Genomic DNA, 23,383 nt, shown 5'->3' with positions numbered 1-23,383 from the left:
TTTACTCTGAGGAGATTTTCAGTTCAGATAACCGTTATCAGTCTTTTCCTCAATGCTAACAAAAGACAGTCAAGAAACTGTTGTAGAAAATAGCCTATTAACATGGATTAGTTTGAAAGACGCAAAAGACACAAATAAATTACAGTTCTTTTCAAGTGAAACAGAAACTGTAGCTTCACCAATGTTATAACGGGACATATTCTCACTTCTCTTTTTACATTTACATTGAATCTGAGTCTGCTTCATGAGGAGGCCTGACCTGGCCACTGTGTCCTATCTCAATCATTTACTCAAAGTTGCTTATATAAAGTCACACGAAAGAAAAAAAGAGTCACAAAACTCACAAAAGAGTGCTGGGACGGTCCGTGTACGTTTTGATAGTTTGTTTTCCAATTTGAAATGAAATAAGCAGAAACGAGAAAACGGCCCCTTTATTCGTTTTTTCGTTTTTTCAAAAAAACGAAAAAACGAGATTTCGGCTTGAGTTTTCGTTTTTTAGTTCACAGGCAAAAAACGAATAAATGACTTCAAAATTCGTTTTCCACATGTGGGCGGCCTGACACGCCCCCTTCCGCCGATTGGTCAAGCAAATCTGAGCATGTGACGTCATCAGTTGTCGCTCAGGTAAGGTCTGCTCAACAAAATAATAGTCCTCTACTATACAGATTCTTAAACTGTACAGGGCAGGTCCTATTGGGCTTTCTTCTGTGCAACTTTACACGTTTCACATAAATATTTACATCAGAAATATTAATTATTAGTCTGCCACCAGCCTGTTTTATTCAGCTGTGCGGAGTTAAATCTGCTGACAGCGCCGAGCGGGAGACGCTCACTGACCAATGTTCAGTCAGCAGTCAGAACTTTTCTGTTAGACGCTCCGTTTTGCCACGGGATGGTAATTGCAAATACTGTAATGCCAATCAGCTGAGGGTGGGTACCAATGATGGTGAAATACATTTTTACTGAAGCTGTAATCATAGCCGCGACCGGCGAGAATGAGACAGATTGACAGGACGATAGCGGAGGCAATTAAAGGCGCAAGACAACTACTGTTAACAAAAATATAAATAAAAAAAAGTTTAATATAAGTGACTTTGTCTTTGTTTTATTGTTTTTGTTGGTTTTAATCAAATCATTGTGAACCACAAACTGAGCCTTCGTTTTAAAGGGCAATTTCCAAATATATTTTATTTATTTGTTATAATATGGGTATTTTATAATACAGCATAAATAAAAACAAACACACGTAATATGTATGCCTATAGGCAAAACACCACAGTTTTTTGGTTTTGTTTGTGTGAACTTTTATCCCCAACCATATTTCTTCATGGGCTCCACGCCAGGGGTCACGCTCAGCACCCCTACTTCCCATGGTACTAACTGTAATTATGCTGACCCAGTTTATATGTAAAATCTTTGGTATATGTAATATCTAAAAACACTTTACAGTGTGATGGAAATAAACTTTTCTTAAAGCGTGTTGTATATCACCACAGATTTATTGACACCCTTCTATCTGTGTTGTATACTGTAATAGACAATTGTCCTGCAGAATGATGAGGTTTTTTGTAAGAAAAACATTGCGAGCAAATGTTGAATTGTTGTTTGAAATATAAATCAACAACGTAAGAGGCTTTAGGCTGTCTGATTAACTCTGTATGAACAAACACCCAGCTTTGCAGTATAGGTGGCACAGAAGCAGCATCTGACCCTGCATTTAGAGGTACATTACACACTGTCTAATGCAGCTCAAAGGAGGCACTGTGAATTTGCATAGCGATTTCATTCTAAGAGGCTATTAAATGTGAAGTGACAACATGAAACACTACTTTCAATATATAAAAAAACACCAGTAGTTGGTGGCAAGTCAGCCTGATAATGATTGAATACCAATTTACTCATTTAGGCTCACAATAAGCAGATTACATAATTATACCATGAATTTGTTTTATTTTTATTATATATATATATATACATATATATATATGTATATATGTGTGTGTTTGTATATAGGCTATGTGTAAAGGGATCACCTACTGGTGGAACCCAAACGGAAGTCCAGTCCTGGCTGTATAATCAAACAATAAAAACGAGAAACAATGCATGCCATCAAGAACATTTATTGATTCCACAGGAACTTGATCCAGTTTCCCCCATTTTTACTAATAACTTTGTGTTAATTAATTACTTTCCGTTTGGGTTCCACCAGTAGGTGATCCTGCCTTTACACACACACACACACACACACACACACACACACACACACACACACACACACACACACATATATATATGGGTGAATGACGGATAAGGATTAAGATGTGAAAAAAAATAAAACTGCCAAAAAAATTCAAATTTTAGGACTTTCTATACTTATTAGAGTGTTGTGTATGTAATGCAATGACATGTACACATTTCAAGAATGTAATTAACCACTTTTTTTGGTGAATCAGATCTTTTTCCCCATGAAAATGTCATTCCTGGGTAACGTAATGAATTTTTAAATTAATTACATTTCTACCATTGTTGGCATATACAAATGTACTGATATCCATAATTGGAGCTCAACAAACAACTAGTGCTCGTAAAACTACATTTTAATCACAATAAATATAATCAATTTGGGATTTCATATAGACATGGGCTCAGTTTTGGCTGCTGATAACTCAAAATTCAGAACCAAATTTTAAAAAAAGCTGGAAAATGTTTAAAAATGTTTTCCAATAAAGTAAATAAGACTTGTTTTATCATTAACTCAACAAAAAACAGAATTGTGTAATCTAACACACAAATATGGGTTAAATGAATTGCCTGTGTCATTGTTAGCCGGAATGACATACTGTTAGACGGAAGGACATTCTGCAATATTTTTCAGGATTACCATAAAAACCATCCTCAGTATCATTTTTTCCTTTCCAACACTCAAACTTGAAACAAAGTAAGAGACACTGACAAGTTTTTAATGATTTAAAAAAGTTAAATTCATTGATAATGATCCATGTGACTCATTGAATCATATGAAATCAAGATGAATGACAGCTAAAATATGGCAAAAAACATACAATTATGTAAATAATGTTAATGTTAATAATATAACAATGATAACTTTGCCTAAAAGTTTACAAATGTTAATTAAAAACTAGATTGTTGTGCATATGTCATTCTGGATAACGGATGACATGTCCTGGCTAACAGGTTTTTTGTTATACAACAATGATATGTTGTTATCCAGGAATGACAAAAAACAATATTTTTTCTTTATAATCAGGCACTAACTTAACCACCTATGGAAAACTACAACTTAGCTATCATCGCTTAAGGTAACCTTTTAGATCAAATAGATCGTTTTTTAATATAAAATCATTATAAATGTTTTATTAGTGTTATCCAAAAGGTCACATGATATTGCTACAAAGTGCACCAGTGACCGAAATATCAAAATATCGACATTTTAAGAGACGCTTCCTGACCTTTGCACATGTTCTAGTGCTCCTTCAGGGTCTTCTTTTTGATACAATATTATGTCACATGACATACCAAAATGCATTATGGTCCAAAATGGTCATTGATGTCTGTTATCTAGGACTGACATTAGAGAAATCACAATTTGGGGACAAAAGTCGTTCTGTCATAAAAATTTAAATAAGCTTAGTATTATCACTATATTTGTAGGAATCATTGAAAACATCAATACAATTATGCCCAAGTAGATTTTAAATACTTTTATTTATATTTTTAAAAATGTTGTTGTATTTTTGTATTCAGATTTTAAGCCGGGACAGTTACCCGGAATGACATTTTGAGACTTTTGAGCTCAATAGTTCCTTAAAGATTAATTATTTATAATGAATTCTCACATGAGTAATTAAAGAGGGGGAAGTTGAGTCACTTAATGAAGTGCATTTAAAAATGTATACATTTTTATATTATGAATATGCTTGGGACACCAGAATTGACACGCCACGTCATTGACCCATATATATATAATTATTTTAAATTTTTTTCATGGTATAATTATGTAATCTGCTTATTGTGAGCCTAAATGAGTAAATTGGTATTCAATCATTATCAGGCTGACTTGCCACCAACTACTGGTGTTTTTTTATATATTGAAAGTAGTGTTTCATGTTGTCACTTCACATTTAATAGCCTCTTAGAATGAAATCGCTATGCAAATTCACAGTGCCTCCTTTGAGCTGCATTAGACAGTGTGTAATGTACCTCTAAATGCAGGGTCAGATGCTGCTTCTGTGCCACCTATACTGCAAAGCTGGGTGTTTGTTCATACAGAGTTAATCAGACAGCCTAAAGCCTCTAACGTTGTTGATTTATATTTCAAACAACAATTCAACATTTGCTCGCAATGTTTTTCTTACAAAAAACCTCATCATTCTGCAGGACAATTGTCTATTACAGTATACAACACAGATAGAAGGGTGTCAATAAATCTGTGGTGATATACAACACGCTTTAAGAAAAGTTTATTTCCATCACACTGTAAAGTGTTTTTAGATATTACATATACCAAAGATTTTACATATAAACTGGGTCAGCATAATTACAGTTAGTACCATGGGAAGTAGGGGTGCTGAGCGTGACCCCTGGCGTGGAGCCCATGAAGAAATATGGTTGGGGATAAAAGTTCACACAAACAAAACCAAAAAACTGTGGTGTTTTGCCTATAGGCATACATATTACGTGTGTTTGTTTTTATTTATGCTGTATTATAAAATACCCATATTATAACAAATAAATAAAATATATTTGGAAATTGCCCTTTAAAACGAAGGCTCAGTTTGTGGTTCACAATGATTTGATTAAAACCAACAAAAACAATAAAACAAAGACAAAGTCACTTATATTAAACTTTTTTTTATTTATATTTTTGTTAACAGTAGTTGTCTTGCGCCTTTAATTGCCTCCGCTATCGTCCTGTCAATCTGTCTCATTCTCGCCGGTCGCGGCTATGATTACAGCTTCAGTAAAAATGTATTTCACCATCATTGGTACCCACCCTCAGCTGATTGGCATTACAGTATTTGCAATTACCATCCCGTGGCAAAACGGAGCGTCTAACAGAAAAGTTCTGACTGCTGACTGAACATTGGTCAGTGAGCGTCTCCCGCTCGGCGCTGTCAGCAGATTTAACTCCGCACAGCTAACAGGCTGGTGGCAGACTAATAATTAATATTTCTGATGTAAATATTTCTGTGAAACGTGTAAAGTTGCACAGAAGAAAGCCCAATAGGACCTGCCCTGTACAGTTTAAGAATCTGTAGCCATAGAGGACTATTATTTTGTTGAGCAGACCTGACCTGAGCGACAACTGATGACGTCACATGCTCAGATTTGCTTGACCAATCGGCGGAAGGGGGCGTGTCAGGCCGCCCACATGTGGAAAACGAATTTTGAAGTCATTTATTCGTTTTTTGCCTGTGAACTAAAAAACGAAAACTCAAGCCGAAATCTCGTTTTTTCGTTTTTTTGAAAAAACGAAAAAACGAATAAAGGGGCCGTTTTCTCGTTTCTGCTTATTTCATTTCAAATTGGAAAACAAACTATCAAAACGTACACGGACCTGGGACAATGACAGACTGCATTAATTTGCATTTATTACACTACAAATACTTTGTGCATGTCTGAAATTTAACCGAATAAAAAACAAAAAAAAACATAAATTCTACAAAGAAGTTAACAGACATCATTACTGCCTTTTAAATATTGTAACAAGCAGCAGCACATCATCAGTGGTCTTCTGCTGGACTGAAGCTCAGGCTTTACTCTTCAGCACTATGGTGACCCACAACACAGACCATACAGAAACACTTTACATCCCAACAGAACGTTAAACTGTGATGTGACCCTGGACCACAAAACCAGTCTTATGGGTAATTTTTTTTTTTTAAATTGAGATTTATACATCATCTGAAAGCTTTGGCCGAGATACAACTATTTGAAAATCTGGAATCTGAGGATACAGAAAAATCTAAATACTGAGAAAATCACCTTTAAAGTTGTCCATTTAAATTGGCGATAGTGCTGCATCCATTCACAAAAATAAATGTTTTATATATTTAAGGTGGGAAATTTACAAAATATCTTCATGGAACATGATCTTTACTTAATATCCTAATGATTTTTGGCATAAAAGAAAAATCTATAATTTTGACCCATACAATGTTTTATTGGCTATTGCCACAAATATACCCATGCAACACAAGACTGGTTTTGTGATCCAGGGTCACATATGAACATTCTGCATTTATTTGATATAAAAGTTGTAGCAAAGTGACCCCTTCTGTTCAAAATTGGGTATTGCATATAACATTGTTTTTTATTTATTTTTATTTAATTTTTTTTTATTAATGCTTATTACAAACTCTCGTGGAGACAACAACAAAAAAACAGGCAAGGTATCAACAAAATGCAGATTTGACAATGAAAAATAATAATAATAATAATAATAATTTTAAATAAAATAAGGCATTGTCCTCAGATAAATAATGTGTTACAGGACCAAAAACATTTCAGCAGCATAACAAATAGCTTCTACAGTTTGATTAGAATTTTTTACAAGGTTCAAAGAGGATAATAACATACGAAATTCATTTTTAAAACAGTTTACATTTGGCAATTGTTTTTTCCATTTATTTTTGTGAATGTGGTATTTACCCATAATGATGATCAGGTTAATCAAAAGGGAAAGATCCCTCGTCAGTTTAGAATTATAAATAAGAATATCTTCTATTGTAAATTGTTCAAGTTCACTCATTTTATTATTTAACCAGCTATGAACATCTTGCCAGAACTTCCTACTAACTGAGCAAAGGAAGAATAAATGTTCTGTTCGTTCTGGGTTTTCATGACAAAAGTCGCAAGGATCAACTTCAAAACCAAATCTACCCCTCAGTGTCTCCGCAGATGGATAGTAGTTGTTAAGAATTTTAAATTGCATTTCTTTTACTTTGGGTGCAATTGGCCATTTTATAAATTTCCAATGTTTTACTGCAATTGTTGGATTATCTAATATTTTAATTTTTATGTTCCTATCATAATCATTATATATATCCTTTAAAAGCTTTATTTAAATATTTGTTGTCACATTTTTTGTCCGTAATGTTTAATTCTCCTATCGTTAAGTTTGGAAGTTTGATTTGGACATTAGAAAAACAAATTGTGTTTTTTATCAGCTGTATCAAATTTACTGGGATAGATTTACAGATTTTCTTATATTCTTTAAGAGAACATTGAATATTATTAAATTTGTTTTTTAAATCTTGTAACTGTAAGATTTCACCATTTATATCTAAAATGTCATGTACAAAGATAATGCCTTGGTCAAACCAAAGCTGCACTCTTCAGTTTGTCTATCATAACTTTGTGATTTGTTTCATATAAACTTTTGAAATGTCTAGGGACAGTGATACCAAGATATTTTAATTCATTTACAGTTCTAAAGGGGAGCTTATTAACAAAAACTGGATCCATCGTATCATATAATGGCATAAACTCACTTTTCTGCCAGTTAACAGTATATCCAGAAAGGGTACCAAACTCCCTGATTAGGTCGAACAAGAAAGGCAGAGATCTCTCTGGCTCTGAAAGAAAAAGAAGAACATCATCCGCATATAACGAGATCTGGTGTTTTACACCCCCCATCGTAACAGGAGAAATATGCAGATGATTTTTTATACCTATCGCTAAAGGTTCCATCGCGATAGCAAAAAGTAAAGGGCTCAGTGGGCAGCCCTGACGGGTACCACGATGAAGGTGGAAAGAGGGTGATCTGTTATTGTTTGTGAGAACAGAGGCAGAGGGGCAAAGGTACAACATCTCAACCCACGAAGAAAAATGTTGTCCCAGTCCAAATTCTTCGATGGTGCTTAATATGTAGCATTCCACACTGTCAAATGCTTTATAAGCATCCAAGGCTAGAATCGCTATTTTGTCATGTTTTCCTTTACTCCTATACACAATGTTCATGAGCCTACGTACATTATAAAAAGAAAATCTCCCGGAAATAAAGCCTGTTTGGTCTTCATGTATTATTGAACTGATACATTTACTTAACCGATTTGCTAAGATTTTAGTAAATATTTTAAGATCATTACCGAGGAGGGAAATGGGTCTATAAGAGGAAGGGTCCGTACTATCTTTATCTTTATTTAAAATCAATGCAATATTGGCCGAATAAAGTGTTTCTGGTATTTTTTTGTTTTCAATAGAATTCTTAAACATCCTTAACATCAAGGGGCCAATTTGATTAGAAAAATCTTTATAAAATTCTATGCAGAATCTGGACCAGCCGCTTTCCCATTAGGAAAACTTCTAATAGCTGTAAAGACTTCTTCCAATGTAATGTCTGAATTTAAGTTTTCCCTCGCATCCTCACTGATTTTAGGAAGTCCTAAGGAGCGGATGAATTTTGTAATATCAACTGAATCTACAGTACTTTGAGAGGAATATAATTCCTGATAGAATTCCCGGAATACATTATTTATTTCTGTTGGTTTATTGGTCAAGGCCCCGGACTTTAGCTTGATGGTTTTTATGGCTCTACTAGCTTGTATGCCCCTAAGTTGACGAGCTAACAAGCGGTTGGGTTTGTCACCTAGTTCAAATTGTCTCTGCTTTATCTTTGATAAAAGGGTACTAATTTGGGCAGATAAGAGTGTATTATATTCATATTTTAGCTTCATAATACTCGCCAAAGTTAAATTGGACGATGTGAGTTTGAACTGATACTCTAGCACTGGCAGCTCTGTCTCAATTTCTGAAAGTCTTTTGCCCCTCTGCTTGTTCAGTTCTGCTTGAAAAGATATAATTTGGCCTCTAATGACAGCTTTAAGAGCTTCCCATAATGTTGAATCGGACACATCCCCCTTATCATTCAGGGTAAGAAATTCAGCAATATGGGTGGCAAAAGTTTCCTTAAAACGGTCCTCATTTAACAGAGTGGGATTAAAACGCCAAGAATAGGGGGGGTTTTCAATCCCAAAGTCTACTGCAATAGAAACCGGGGAGTGATCAGATATTAGAATATTATGATATTTAGAGGATAAGATCTTGGAGGTTAACTTGAAATCTGTTAGAAAATAGTCAATCCTTGTATATGAATTATGAACATTAGAAAAAAAAAGAATAGTCTTTGTCAGTAGGGTGCTGAAGTCTCCAAATATCAAGTATATTAAGTGAATGAATGAGATTATTAAGAACAGTAGCTGAATTAGAAGGTTTGGGAGGGCTGGGGGAGTGCCTATCCATAAAAGGATCCAAGATGCAATTGAAGTCCCCTCCAATAATAAGATGAGTGGAGTCGACATCAGGAATGATATTAAAAACAGATCGGAAAAAATGTGGGTCATCGAAATTAGGAATGTATAAGTTCACAAATGTAACATGTTTCTCTAAAATTGTGCCAGTCACAATAAGATAACGACCATTGATATCCTGTTTGGTGGACAAATGTTGGAAGGGAATATTCTTGCGTATTAATATAGACACTCCACGGGCCTTTGAAGAGAAAGTAGAGTGGTACATTTGGCCTATCCACCTACATCCAAGTCTGTGAGCACAGGAATGCTTAATATGAGTCTCTTGCAGGAACAATATGTCTGCATGCAAAGAATTCAAATGCGTGAAGACTTTAGATCTTTTAACAATATCATTTAAACCGCGCACATTCCAGCTCAGAATATTCAAATGCTTCTTAAGGGAGCTCATCTAAGTAGCTTGGGGTAAACCACAGGGTAAAATAAGTGACAATTAAGTATAGGCATTGTTAGATGTGCAAAACAAACAAAAAACCAAATAAACATTTCCGATACAAAGATAAGCTGGCATAAGTTTAACCCAATAAACTCGCATCTCGAACCCCCGCGAAAATCAAAATACCCCATTATTAAACGTGGGACAGCCGGACTGGACACAAAGAGGAGGGGGGGGGGAAATAAAGCGAAAAAGAAAACAAAAATCGATCGACGACTTAACTGCTTTTAACCTAACCTAACAACAACACACAGCTCCGTCTCCACTCGCAATAGTAAGGAAAAAAAACAACTTCGCGTATAAATAAACGAATGAACATTCTGTATAACATTACCCATAAACAAACACAAAAGCATACACACAAGAACAATCTTCAGACATTACTGACCTGGTCATTTTTTAGTCCTTAATGACAAAATATAAGAGTGGCCCGACTGATCCGTCAAGAATTATATATCTAAATATATAAAAAGTCACGCTTAACGAGTCCATGGATTGCGCAGGCCATCAGTAGCTAGGAATAGTGTCTTACCATGATGTACCACAGTAATCTGCTTCGCGATCCATCACCGTGAGAGATTGTCAATGTATGATTCAGCCTCCTGCGCGGACGAAAATATTTTCTTCGTCTTCTCATGAGTGAAGATGAGACAGGCAGGATACAGCAGACCATATTTTATTCCTTTAGCTCTTAGTTTCTCCCGTGCACCGTCAAACTGCTTCCGTTGGGAGGACACCTCTGCTGGAAAATCTGGGAAGATACTGATTCGACCCCCGTCGAAGGAGAGCGGGCTTTGGTTACGAGCAAGCCGCAGTATTTCAGTCTTAACAGTATCATGATGAATCCTGGCAATCATTACTCGCGGCCTGTTGCTCACGACGGGGCCGATGCGGTGAGCTCGGTCAAACTTTACGCCACGCGGAAAGTTAGCTTCGCCCAGCAGCGAAGGTAACAGACCAGATACAAATTGTGTGGGGTTGCCCTTCTCGACGTTCTCAGGAAGACCTGCGATCTTGATATTTTGCCTGCGGGACCTGGCCTCTAAATCCGTTACCTTAGACTTCAGAGACGTATTCTCCTGTGATAAATTGGAGCAAAGCTGCTCCAGCTGAGAGATGCGGCGCTCGTAGTCAGTGCTAGCCTCCTCCAGGTCAACGATACGTGATGAGTTGGCCGCTAGTGTTGACTTAACTCCTGACAGGGAAGCCTCCAAGTCATTAAATCGGGTAGTCATGGAACCGTCCATCTTTCTAATGGCCAAAAGAATAGCCCTAGGTGAGGGCTCGTCTTCACCCTCCAAAGTTTGAGAAACATCAGTGTCTGTGGTCTAACGGAGTTAACGTTACCTTGACCGCATGCGTTTGTAACGGCCAACTTTGGACTTGCTGGATTGCCCTCCACGGTATCGGCAACCGGGGACGGAGCCTTTTTGATAGCCTTTTTAGATTTATTTATCTTTGGTGTGTAAATTATGCACAATTATCAAATTTAGTAGGAATAACGAAGTTTTAGATTATTTATTTCGTCAAGTGTGACGGAGCTAAGTGAAAACGCGTCCTACTCCATGTGCTGCTCTCTAGCGCCCTCGAATGAACAGTGTTTGAGTATAAAAATAGTATAGATAAAAGTTTACAGGAAATGTGTTTTGAGTTGCAAAAAAGGAAATATTTTTTGGGATAAATAATTTTTAACCATGGGAGTCTCATCTCCCATTCCCTTTAAATGCCAGTTGCGCTCACGCCATGGCAGATTCGCTATTTACATGAAGGAATTTGATAGTGGAAAGACCGAACGCGTCTCCAGAGAGGAAACGGATCTACTCGTGCACGAGGTAAAAGAGCGCAAGCAGACCATCTACGGGACAAGTCGGATTTCACCATATCTTTATGTACACAATAATAATCTTTCACATTGTAATCCTTTTATTTTAAATATTTGGCATGTTTGTGTGCTGCTGTGTGTCCCTGTGTGTTTAATAAGCAGATTGTGTGCAGATTGTGTGCGCGTTGTGTGCTCAAATAATTGCAATTGTAATGTAACCAAAATACATTTGAAGTTTATGCTGAGTGAATTCTGCATTTCAAAACTTAAATACAAGAGTATATTTAAAATGTGCTTAAGTATACTTTGATATATACTTCCACTTTAGCACAAACGAGTATCCGGATGAGGGAGGGGAGATCATTCCACCAGCATGGAACCGTGAATGAGAATTTTCTGGAGAGTGATCTTGTGACTCTGTGATGGAACCATGAGACGTCGCTCGTTGACTTAATCTTTTAAGTTTTTATGAATTAAGATTTTATTTATTTATATATTAATGTATTGTTTTATTTATTTTAGAGCTTTTTATGGGATACCATATAAAATACACCTATATCCACCCAGTGCTATTCTATCCAGAGTTACATTTTAACACACATTGTGTGTTAAAAATCTACACAACATGTGTCAAAATACCATCAACACATGATGTGTGTTGTTTTTTAACACATATCTTTTTAGAGTGAAACAGTTTCTCAGTCTGTGTGTTTTCATGGCCCTGTACATTTAATTATCATTTCACTGATTTTTACTGTCAGTACATACAAATTAAATGAATGCATTTATTTCCATTCAAATGGATGAAAACTTATAGAAAAGGATTGGGCTTATACGATTCTTTATTCTATGGCTTCCTTTGGTGGGCAACATTAATATCAGAGCTTGGGCCCCTAATTATAAGATAGTCCTTATGAATCCAGTAAAACATGTTACAACCATATAACATTTATATGATATGGTGGAAACAATAGTACTACTACAGTACAGTATAAATTGAATGAAATATAAACATAATATTGATGTAGTGTGTTAGTGTAATAATTGTCAGATTTAATAGTTCAATATACATTCTATTGCATATTATTATTATTAGCCTTAAAATACAATTGAGTATACAGTGTGAGCATGATATATAATATAATAACTGAATAAAATAGTATACAGTATATAGCATAAATTGTAATATAATATAGTCAGTAAAATAAAAAATAGTAAATAAAATAGTGAGTTGTGTATAGTAAAATAATATAATGGCGCTTTTCCATTACCAGTACCAGCTCGACTCGACTCGCCTCGGCTCGCTTTTCGCTCCATTTTCCATTGCAGATAGTACCTCCACAATATACCTGGTCGTCATAGCGAAGCCGCAGGAAACTGCCGTGACTTCTTCTACGCGACACACACCCGCTACCCACACACACACAGGACAATGGAGGAAATCGAGTGTATGCTGTTTTTGGATGTTTTTGTTTTTGCTGTTTTTTTATTCAGGATACTCCGTCTGGCGCGTGCAATGATGACGCAGTGAATAGTGATGATTCTCTCTGACCAATCAGCAGTCTGCCGTGTTTTCACGTCACATTTTAGTATCGCCTCAGCTCGCTCAGAACCTTGCCGGAGGTGGTACGAAAAAAAGTACCTGGAAGCAGGTACAGGTACAACTTTTACACAGTGGAAAACCAAACAAAGGCGAGTCGAGTCGAGTCGAGCTGAGTCGAGCTGGTACTGTGTAGTGGAGAAGCGCCATAAAAGTATAAGTCGTATAGTAAAAATAGGCAAAAGAAGTAGCAGTATGGCGGCGCCGTTGACTTACGATCCAGCGGCCAATGGGGAGTCTATGTATTTAATAGGCTTGTTTGAGATGAGCAAAATCTGCGCAGAACCGATCACCGGTGATCAGCGCGAGATGCATACCGGTTAGAAATGTGTCCGAGTGCGGTCCGCCTTGCTCTGATTTCATGCTGACGTATGTCAAAAATCTCTCGCGAGCGCAAGGCGGACGTGTCGGATTCTGCAGTCGAGCGCAGTTGCTCTCCACTGACTGCGCTGATCAAAAGCATGATGGGAAACGTCTTGCTGACGACACAGCTTAATGCTCATTGGTTTAAACAACTGTGATGTATTGTTCTTTTTTAAAATGTTTGATTTTAAAACTCTAATATCATGTTTTATGTGTATATGTTATGTGTGAATATTCCCAAACTATCTGACAGTGCGATCTCTTTGGGTTATGCAATTTATTTTTTATAAAAAAATAAAATAAATAAAAACACATCTGTAAAAAAAATGCTTTTCTCACTCCTCCTCTCACTGCAGCCGCTCCTACTCTCGCATACTTTTCAGGCGAGGCAAGGCGCATCTCAAACAAGCCTCATGTTCCTCAGGCAACGAAAAGTGTTTCGTCACAAACCCCGCCCACACACAGGTTTCTTCCTGCTTTGATGAAGGGGATTACAAACATCGACATGCAGGTAACACCTTTACTTTAAATACACTCTTTTCAGAGTGTAGAATATAACGTGAATATGATATACGACACAAAAGGAAGATTTTAGTGTAATTATGAGTGTAATTAATAACCATGAGCTGCTTCTGCTGCAGAAATTGTTGGTTTCACTTTCAGAAAAATGAAACACACCTGTGTAACTCAGATCATGCCTTGAGAATCATAAAATAACTTTCAATATATTTTTTGTGCAAATGGAACAATTGTTATCGGTTGTTATGAAGTGTAAAGGTAGGCATTAAAATTACGATTTAAAAGATAATGTTATTGTTGTTTTACAAATTTCTCAAGTGGTTTGTTGTTGTCATCAAGACAGTTGTTAAATTAGATAAGCTATCTTTGAGAATATCAGTGTATGCTTTAAACAGAAAAACAATCATTTAGTTTTTTTCTTGTGTGTAAAACCAGCTCCCACACAACATATTTTCACTTTAAAATAAGGTTTCATTAACATTACAATGAACAATACTTCTACAGCATTTTTTAATCTTAGTTAATATTAAGTTCAACATTTACTAATACATTATTAAAATCGAATGTTGTATTTGTTAACATTAGTTAACGCACTGTGAACTAATATGAACAAACAATGAACAGTTGTATTTTTATTATCTAACATTAACAAAGATGAATAAATACTGTAACAAATGTATTGCTCATTGTTAGTTCATGTTAGTTAATACATTAACTATTGTTAACAACTTAGACCTTATTGTAAAGTGTTACCATATTTTTAAACAACATAATATTAAAATATCCAATTATGGATAATAATAATATCATCAATATTAAATATTGTACATGTAGTATAGTAATAATCTTATTACTGATGAAGTAAAATCAGTGTTATCTCTCTCCGGATGATGAAGAGACAGACGTCAGGAGTTGGAGAAGATGATCCACTAAAGACTGAAGTTGAACAGAATATCAACATGTCCAGCAGAGGTCAGTAAATATCAGTAATATCAGTCAGTCATTTCTGGTTGAGATATTAACAGCTGGAGAAAACAATCAGAAAACTACGAGAGACAGCTGGGTTCAGTTCAAACCGCTCATCATAAAAACAACCACTGGTTACATTAAACAGAACAGCAGAATGTGTTGAGGAAAAAAATCCTACATAAATTATGATAAAAACGTACTCGGTTACTAACGTAACCTTGGTTCTCTCTAGAGAGGGAACGAGTACTGCGTAAGTCTTACGCTAGGGGAAAATTTCTTTTCCGCGAGATACTGAAGCCAAAAAATTTCCCAAATTTTTTAAATAATGTAAAACGCGTTGCGGCAGCATGCAGACACAGGCGAGAAGGCTCGCGCGCCTATTGGCTGCCCTGCGGCAACTGCAGCAACCTATCGATAAGGCCCTATCATGACGTCAGCTCCAATGGGGACGCTTCACGCCCAATACGTCACGTCCCGCCGAAACGGGCGTGGCCTTGGGCTATAAATATAGCTTCGAGAGGCTAGCTAACTGTTTTTTTATCGCCGAAGCGAACCAGAGCATGTGCAGGCACGGCAAGATACGCAGTACTTGTTCCCTCTCTAGAGAGAACCGAGGTTACGTTAGTAACCGAGTACGTTCTCTTACGAGAGGTTCTCTCGTACTGCGTAAGTCTTACGCTAGGGGAACACAGTGTAAAACGCCGTGCATGCTAAGATCCAGCACCAAAGCCCCAAGGGCAAGTGCCCGGGCTCATATAGTACATGATCATAAGGGACTCACAGAGAGTCCAGGAAAGAGTGGCTAGAATAGCATCATTCCTGTAAAATATAACATCCTATAAGGAGCAGTTATACTGATGATGTTTCATACAGTCAGGGCGACCTCCGGCCTGGACTGACGAATATAGTGGGTCTTACACACTGCCCATAGAGCTGCGTGATCAATCAGCGAGCATTTGCTCAAGCAGTTTCAGTATTCTGGGCCGAAAACATCGGGGCAGATAGTACCGATTCTTTAGACCGAAAGCAGCTTAGCCTGCAAAGCGGGAACCTCTAGGTTATAAAACCTTATAAATGTAGACGGGGAGGCCCAGCCCGCCGCCATACAGATATCTTGCAAGGCAATCCCACTAGACAAAGCCCACGACGAGGCCATACCTCTCGTGGAGTGCGCTCTGACACCTAATGGGCACTGCAAGCCCTTAGAGGTATAGGCCAGCGCTATAGCATCGACTATCCATCTGGATAGGCTCTGTTTCGACTCGGCCAGTCCCTTCCCAGCCAGCACAGCCATGTGGGGCCCAAATGGGTTTGACCTGGGCTATCTAACTGGGGCCCAGCCAGTTTTACACCCAGTTTCCATGTAGGCCCCACATGGGTTTGCCCAGATGAAATGAACACTGCTTAGTGTGCACACTACAGGCTGTTTAATGTAACACTTAAGGCGAGACACGGCAGGCAAAAACATTGATTTTTTTTTTTCAGTTTTGAGATTTTGGCAGAGTTTACTCCTTCAATATGTATTCTTTCAAGCTGCTATAAGGAAAACGCTGAAAATATACATTACGATGTTTATTTTATTACATTTTGTTTACTTGCGGCAGTAAGTTTCTCCCGAATTTACCAGGAAGTTAGTATTCCAACGCGACATGCCGAGCTCCGTCTGTTCACTGAAGTCTGTCATGTCCGGGATCGTTGTAAAGCTCTGAGTCTCCTGCACAACGCTATGTAAACCAAATATGGGCATTTCCTTTCTATCAGTAACCAATCGTGAATGTCCAAAGGGGGATTTAAAGTTAACGACGAAATCTCATTTAGAACTATTAAATCTTTAACTGCCGTTTTCTCAAAATTATTTTTTTGCGTTTTTTTGTCATTCTCCAGTAGAAACATCTCAGCCTATGTAGTACCTATGTACACCAAACTTTCCAGTTATACACTTAGCATTATTCTAAAGATCTGTTCAGAGGGATTTGTTAATAAATCATTCCTGGCCTGATTTATGTGACATTTTAATTTAAAAAAAAAATGTTGAAAATCGATATTTTAAGGCTATGGACAGTATATTTTGATTTCCTAGGTAATGAAAGCATATATCTTGAAATCCCTCTGAACATCTTTTTTCATCTTGTGTGTAATCAAAATGAAAAAAATAATTTTGCGTCTGGCTTTATCATATTTTCAGATATATCTACTGAAAAAATATGCAAAATTGCACATATTTAATGAGATAATACCTACTTTGCATAATTAAACATAAAAAAAATCAAAAACAATTGTTTATGAACTTGTGTAAGTAATGAACTGAGGAAGTTTCATGGTGATATCTATTATTTTAAAATGTTACCCTATTCACCTGTAGTGTCTCGCCTTAATCAGTGTTGGAGGTAGTGAGATAATTAAGTGATTGAATAATGATTGTGCATTATTGATGAACACCTGCTGTTAACAAGCATAATCACTGAAGGAAAGAGAAACACAAGAACTACTTCCAGCCACAACCTTGGATGAAATCAACTGAAGATAAAATGCATCAAATCTCTCAAGAGCTGATTAAACAACTCCACAAACAGCATTACCAGCTTCACTTATTAGTAACCAGACTGACTTTATTTCTGTCAGACGTCTTCAGAAATTCTTATTGAGAATTAACAGAGGTTAAGATGTTGATTATTTATTTGAAAGTAATAGTTTGGAAGAGAACAGAAAAAGAGACGAGCAGAAACACAAGAACTACAACTGACTTCAGCCACAGTCTTAGATGAAATCAACTGAAGTGAAAAGAAGACATTAAATCTGTGAAGATCTCAGCAGAGGAGGATTAAACAACTCCACAAACAGCATTACCAGCTTCACTTATTACTAACCAGACTGACTTTATTTCTGTCAGACATCTACAGAAGTTTTTATTGAGAATTAATAGTCTCTTTTTCTGTTCTCTTCTTTCCTTCAGTGATTCTGCTTGTTAACAGGCTTATTAAGGCTGAAATGACTCCATATTTTTTGTGGCTGAGATAAGGTCCAGTTCTGGTTTATTTCTTTGCTCTTGGCTGACATGTGGCATTGCTATGGCCTGCTTGTGGCCCAGATCTGGCAAACAGGAGCGGTCCACTCAAGTGCCATCATTCCACGCTGCATGTGGGCCAGATCCGCATTCCACAAGTGCCAGATGTGGGCCGGATCTGGGCCGAAACAATGTTGCTATGTGGGAGTGTCATCTCCTCATCTCCCACAGGAGCTCCGTCTCTGGCATTCCTCTGGTTAACCTTTTTCACTTTCAGCAGTCCATTCTCCTCCCACAAGAGTCAAGTTTCTCTGGCTAACCTTGCCATCCCCTCACACTCCTGAAGGATCTCAGTTTCTGTCTAAACTTGCCTTCACTGCGCAGCAGTGTTACATACCCTCTCCAGCGGAGCTAAGTTTCTTTGTAAAGTTCCCCAAAGCCGCAGCAATGTCACCTCGGCTCCCACAAGAGCTCCGTTCTCTGGCAAATTTTCTCCACTGCCGCAGCAGTGATGTCTTCTCTCCAGTACCTTACTATTCAGAATTAATATTCCCGTAACTCACTTGTTAAAACCCCTACTCGACGCATCGCTTGACACCGTCCTCCAAGCAGTTTCCCCCAGAACCACAATCCTGACTGTAAGGAGATGTTTCCTCATTCATCTCCCATATCAACAGCGGTAAGGCGCCCCCTACATTTACGGCGCCCCCTACCCAGAGATAAATAATTTACAAACCTTGTAAACGGTTTCAACGATGCAACGATTCCAGCCCACCCGCCCTGACATCAGACAACCTCTCATAGTCAATCCAACCATACCAGTCCGTTCTGGCATATCTTCAATGGAGAAGCTCTCAGGCTAAATCCCTTCTTGAACCCCTATTCATAGATGATTCCCCAAAAAACTGTGACATGCTTTTGGTTCCAGAAACACCAAAGCTTCATCGATTAAAACCCCTCCAGGTTGTCCACCTGGGTTTTCTTTCTCCCTCTAGCGAGCATTGGTCTCCCAGCGGAAGTAACATGCATTGGTTTCCTCTTTCTCCATCCAGCGAGCATTGTTCTCACACCAGATGCAGTGAGAAAATCTCCCGGTTGAGTACTCATGCTCCTCTTTCCTGTTTTCTCTTTCTGTCCAGCAAAAAAAAAAAAAAAAAAAAAAAACGTAATCCTTAATCTCGCTGCTCCCCGCCCATCGGTCGGCAGAGCTCGCCCGTCTGACGCCGTGAGCTGCTCCGGTCAAGAAGCGCCGTGAGCCCTCCCAATCGGCGTTTCCAAATCTTGCTGCTCCTCATTCGTCAGCCAGTAGGGCCTTTCCGCCCGGTGCTGTGAGCTGCTCCTGTCAGAGGCAACACGGGCCCTCCTGGTCAGACGCTTAAATCACACTGCTCCTCATTAATCGTCCGGTGAGACTCGCCAGTCCGACACCGCGAGCCCTCCCTACTGGTTGTTCCAAAGTACGACTGCTCCCTGTTCGTGGGCTAGCAGGGCCTGTCCGCCCGGCGCTGTGAGCTGCTCCCGTCTAAGGCAACACGTGCCCTTCTGGTCAAACAACCAGGCTTATTCTCAAAACGCCAGCCCGCCAAATCTCTGCGTTTTCGGGGGTGTTTAGTCTGGCGGCTGTCCGTTGCTCTTTTTGCTTTTTGGGGACTACTCAGGGTACAACTCACTAACAGCAGCCAAACAAAATCTAAAGGTAATAATATAAGGGCCAAGAGTCCAACTAAAGCAAACACTGATCACCATAATGGTGGCTTACAATTTGAGATTTTCTCCTTCAGTGATTCTGCTTGTTAACATCAGGTGTCTTCAATAATGCTCAGTCATCACTCAATTAATCACTTAACCCCCTGAGGTCGGCGGTATCGCCGGTGATACCAGCTCGCTTTTTTTTATCAGTGTAAAAGAAACTCATAAATACTCTGTTGACTTTGATTTTCCATAGGAGTTTCATACATCAATCGATTCTGTTAAATGTTGATTATTTTTGTTAATAATACAAATACTAGTTCTGCCTTCTCTCTGCCAGTGAAGTCCATTCTGAAACGCGTCCGAAAATGAACAATAACTCAGCGAATACTCAGTCAAACAGGCATACAGACACATAGGCATGAAGCTTGAATTCTCTTCTTTTAAATGAAGTAATTTATATAAAAAACAAATATTCTCATCTTGTGAAATCTGTATTAAAAGAGAGCGATTCCAGTCGAGCTCATTACAGCTCATTCAAATGTAATGTGACCACGCCCCGGAGAGCACGCGCTATTCAAACGCAAATGATTGAGGCAATCCACGCAAACCTGTGAACGCCCCCATATCAGCTCGAGAAAACACAAGTTTATTCAGATCATTACTTGTTTACACCGTCTCGCAGCGCTGTGAGGAATAATAATAATGGAAAATGTACCTCAGAAGTGCGGGTATATCGAGGAGCGAGCTGAGGAATACTGTAGTAAGTTTTTTTCCTTCTCACGTGAATCGGGTTTCTGTTTATGAATGAATGAACGGCAGAGATGCGCGCTGTTTACCACAGCTCGCAAAAAAGACAGTTAAAATTTAAATCGTTTGTGAATGATGATGTTTTAGCAAACTGTATTGCTATACTGAGATGAGTAAAAATCGACTGAAATATGTTGAAATAAAATGTAGGCTATTTGTATAAGCAACGTATTAAATTGCAAATTAACATTTATATGCCCTAATATTTCCTAAAAACAACGTTACAGTCAGGCGAAATATGAAAGACAACATTTTGTTGACTAGATTTGGGTACAGTTTTTACTGTAGAATATACTGCCACATCAAATAAGCTTTTGTTTAGCAATTTCTATATAACATACTATTTTTGTCAAAAATAAAGTCATCAACTAAGATGTTAGCTGTTCCAATGTTGGCTATATTCAAACTAATGAATACATAGATAAAATGTAGGCCTATAATCTTTTTTTTTTTTTTTTTTTTTTTTTTTTTTACAAAGAAAGAGTACACTTGAAATATTGTTGAAATTGTAATTATTGTTGTAATTGTAACCTTTTTAATAAAATAGCAAAACATATTTACAAGATAGATGTAAGCAAAATCTTAAATGGTCAATATTAGTCTTCTTCTAAATATATCTTTTGTCCTTGCATTGTGGCTCAGTCAGTGTCACACCTGAATGAATGGCTAATTATGCAGAGTGGGTGGGACATTGTATTCTAAGGTGTAAACCACTCCTCGTTCATGCCCCCCTCGCATATTGGCTTTCCAAGCAAAACCTGTTTTACATCAATTTAAATCAATGTATTGTTTTATGTGAACGATAAAGCAAGACTATTTTCACATAATTTTGAAGCCAGAACTTGAAGCGACAACATCCATTAGTCAAATGTCTTATTGACACATATTTATTATGAGTTTTGTGGTCTTTTTTCAGCAACTTTCATTTTAATTTTTTTCAATAACCACGCATAAACATTATTCTCTTAAAAATTCAAAAATATACATGCATGGTGATCACATATTTTGGTAGCCCTGTTTGTGCTATATAGAGTGAATTTACACCTTTTAACATGTTTATAAATAACTGAAAAAAGCACAAATGTCAGAGCATGTCAGAACACCTCCAGGGCCCAGAAAACCGCTCAGACTCCAGAGGGTTAATTAGCTCATTAACTTTAACACTCTTGAGTGTTAATTTCACACTCATATTTTACCACTTTACACTCTTGAGTGTGGACTCATAAACTCCCAGGAGTGTTAATTTAACACTGGAGTGTTTGCTATGCACTCTGTTTAATTTGATGTAAGTGTGAACTCGTGAACTTACTACAGGTATGGGGTAAGTTGTGCCAAAGCTTAGTAAACTCTTTCAGTTATGGAAAAGGAAAGAGGCACAACACTTTATAATTTTAATTGGTATAACTGTAACAATAAACTTGTTTGACATTAAAATAGTGATTTATAATAGTGATCCCCATTTCCCCTGTTGATCTTGTCACTTGAATAAATTAAGATGTTTTCTTACATTTCTGTATGATTTGTTTTGCTTTTAATGCTTTTTAATCTTTTACATTTTCAGGTTCACGTGAAAACCCAGATGAACTGAGAATTGTGCTGCTGGGAAAAACTGGAGTTGGGAAAAGTGCAACAGCAAACACAATCTTAGGAAGAAACGCATTTACAGCAGAAACATCTCAAGAGTCAGTGACTAAAGAGAGTCAGAGAGAATCATCTGACATCAACGGCCGACACGTTACTGTGATCGACACTCCAGGACTGTTTGATACTGAACTCACTAATGAAGAGATCCAGAGAGAAATCAGACACTGCATCTCCATGATCCTGCCTGGACCGCATGTGTTCATCATTGTGCTCAATTTAGGACAACGATTCACTCGAGAAGAAGCAACATCAGTGAAGATCATCCAAGAGACATTTGGGGAGAAATCTTTAATCTTCACCATGGTGCTCTTCACCAGAGGAGATGATCTGAAGGACAAAACCATTGAACAGTGTTTTGGAAAACCTGGATCTCCTCTGATGAACCTGATTGAAGCGTGTGGAAACAGATATCATGTGTTCAATAATAATCAGACTGGAGACCGAACACAGGTGTCTGATCTACTGGAGAAGATAGACAACATGGTGAAAGCAAACGGAGAGAGTTTCTACTCATGTAAGATGTTCAGACAGATGGAGAGAGAAAAACAAGAACAACAGATGAAGATCCTGATGGACAGAGTCAGAGAAAGAGAAGAACTGGTGGACAAACTAGAAGAAGAGATGAGACAAGAACGAGAGACACTTACAAATGAAATTGATCAAATTAGGCAAGAAAAAGAGAAAATAAAAAGAGAAAAAGATCAACTGCAGATCAAATACGACACAGAAACAGAACGACTGATGAACGGAATAGAGAATGAGAGGAAGAAAAGAGAAGAATATATAGAAAGAGAAGAACAATATAAAACACAAATACAAGAGAAAGAAAGAGAGATACGAGACAAGATGAGACAAGAACGAGAGACATTTAGACATGAAATAGAGCAAACGAGGCAAGAAAAAGAGAAAATAAAAACAGAAAAAGAAAACCTTCAGACCAAATACAACACAGAAATAAACAGAGTGAAGAACATAATAGAGAATGAAAGACAGAATCACGACAAAGAGAGAAAGATAAGAGAAAACATGTTTAATGAGAGAGAAGAACAATATAAAACACAAATGAAAGAGAAAGAGAGAGAGATCCATGAGATGAAGAGAGAATGAGAGGAATGGGAGAAACTAGAAGAAAAGATGAGAAGAGAAGAAGAGGATGAGAAAAGGAGAGAGAAAGAACAGAGAGTCTGTGATGAAT

General features: G+C 37.6%; 1 protein-coding gene and 1 long non-coding RNA gene across 2 annotated transcripts in view; one reads left to right on the top strand and one right to left on the bottom strand.

The window, feature by feature from the left end:
* LOC309503405 overlaps nucleotides 1–23,383 on the bottom strand; it is a 311,403-nt gene that overhangs the window by 159,754 nt on the left and 128,266 nt on the right. The window lies entirely within an intron of this gene.
* Nucleotides 13,960–23,295, top strand: LOC309501024 (GTPase IMAP family member 7-like; the record flags this gene model as incomplete). Its single annotated transcript, XM_082172925.1, has 3 exons — nucleotides 13,960–14,064; nucleotides 14,969–15,044; nucleotides 22,106–23,295. The coding sequence occupies exons 1-3, from the start codon at nucleotides 14,035–14,037 to the stop codon at nucleotides 23,293–23,295; spliced, it is 1,296 nt and encodes a 431-aa protein (XP_082029051.1). The 5' UTR covers nucleotides 13,960–14,034.

The sequence above is a fragment of the Leuciscus leuciscus genome (assembly GCF_965113295.1).
Source record: "Leuciscus leuciscus genome assembly, chromosome: 1".
NCBI classification, from domain to species: Eukaryota; Metazoa; Chordata; class Actinopteri; order Cypriniformes; family Leuciscidae; genus Leuciscus; species Leuciscus leuciscus.
This window is presented reverse-complemented; position numbering and strand designations above follow the sequence as displayed.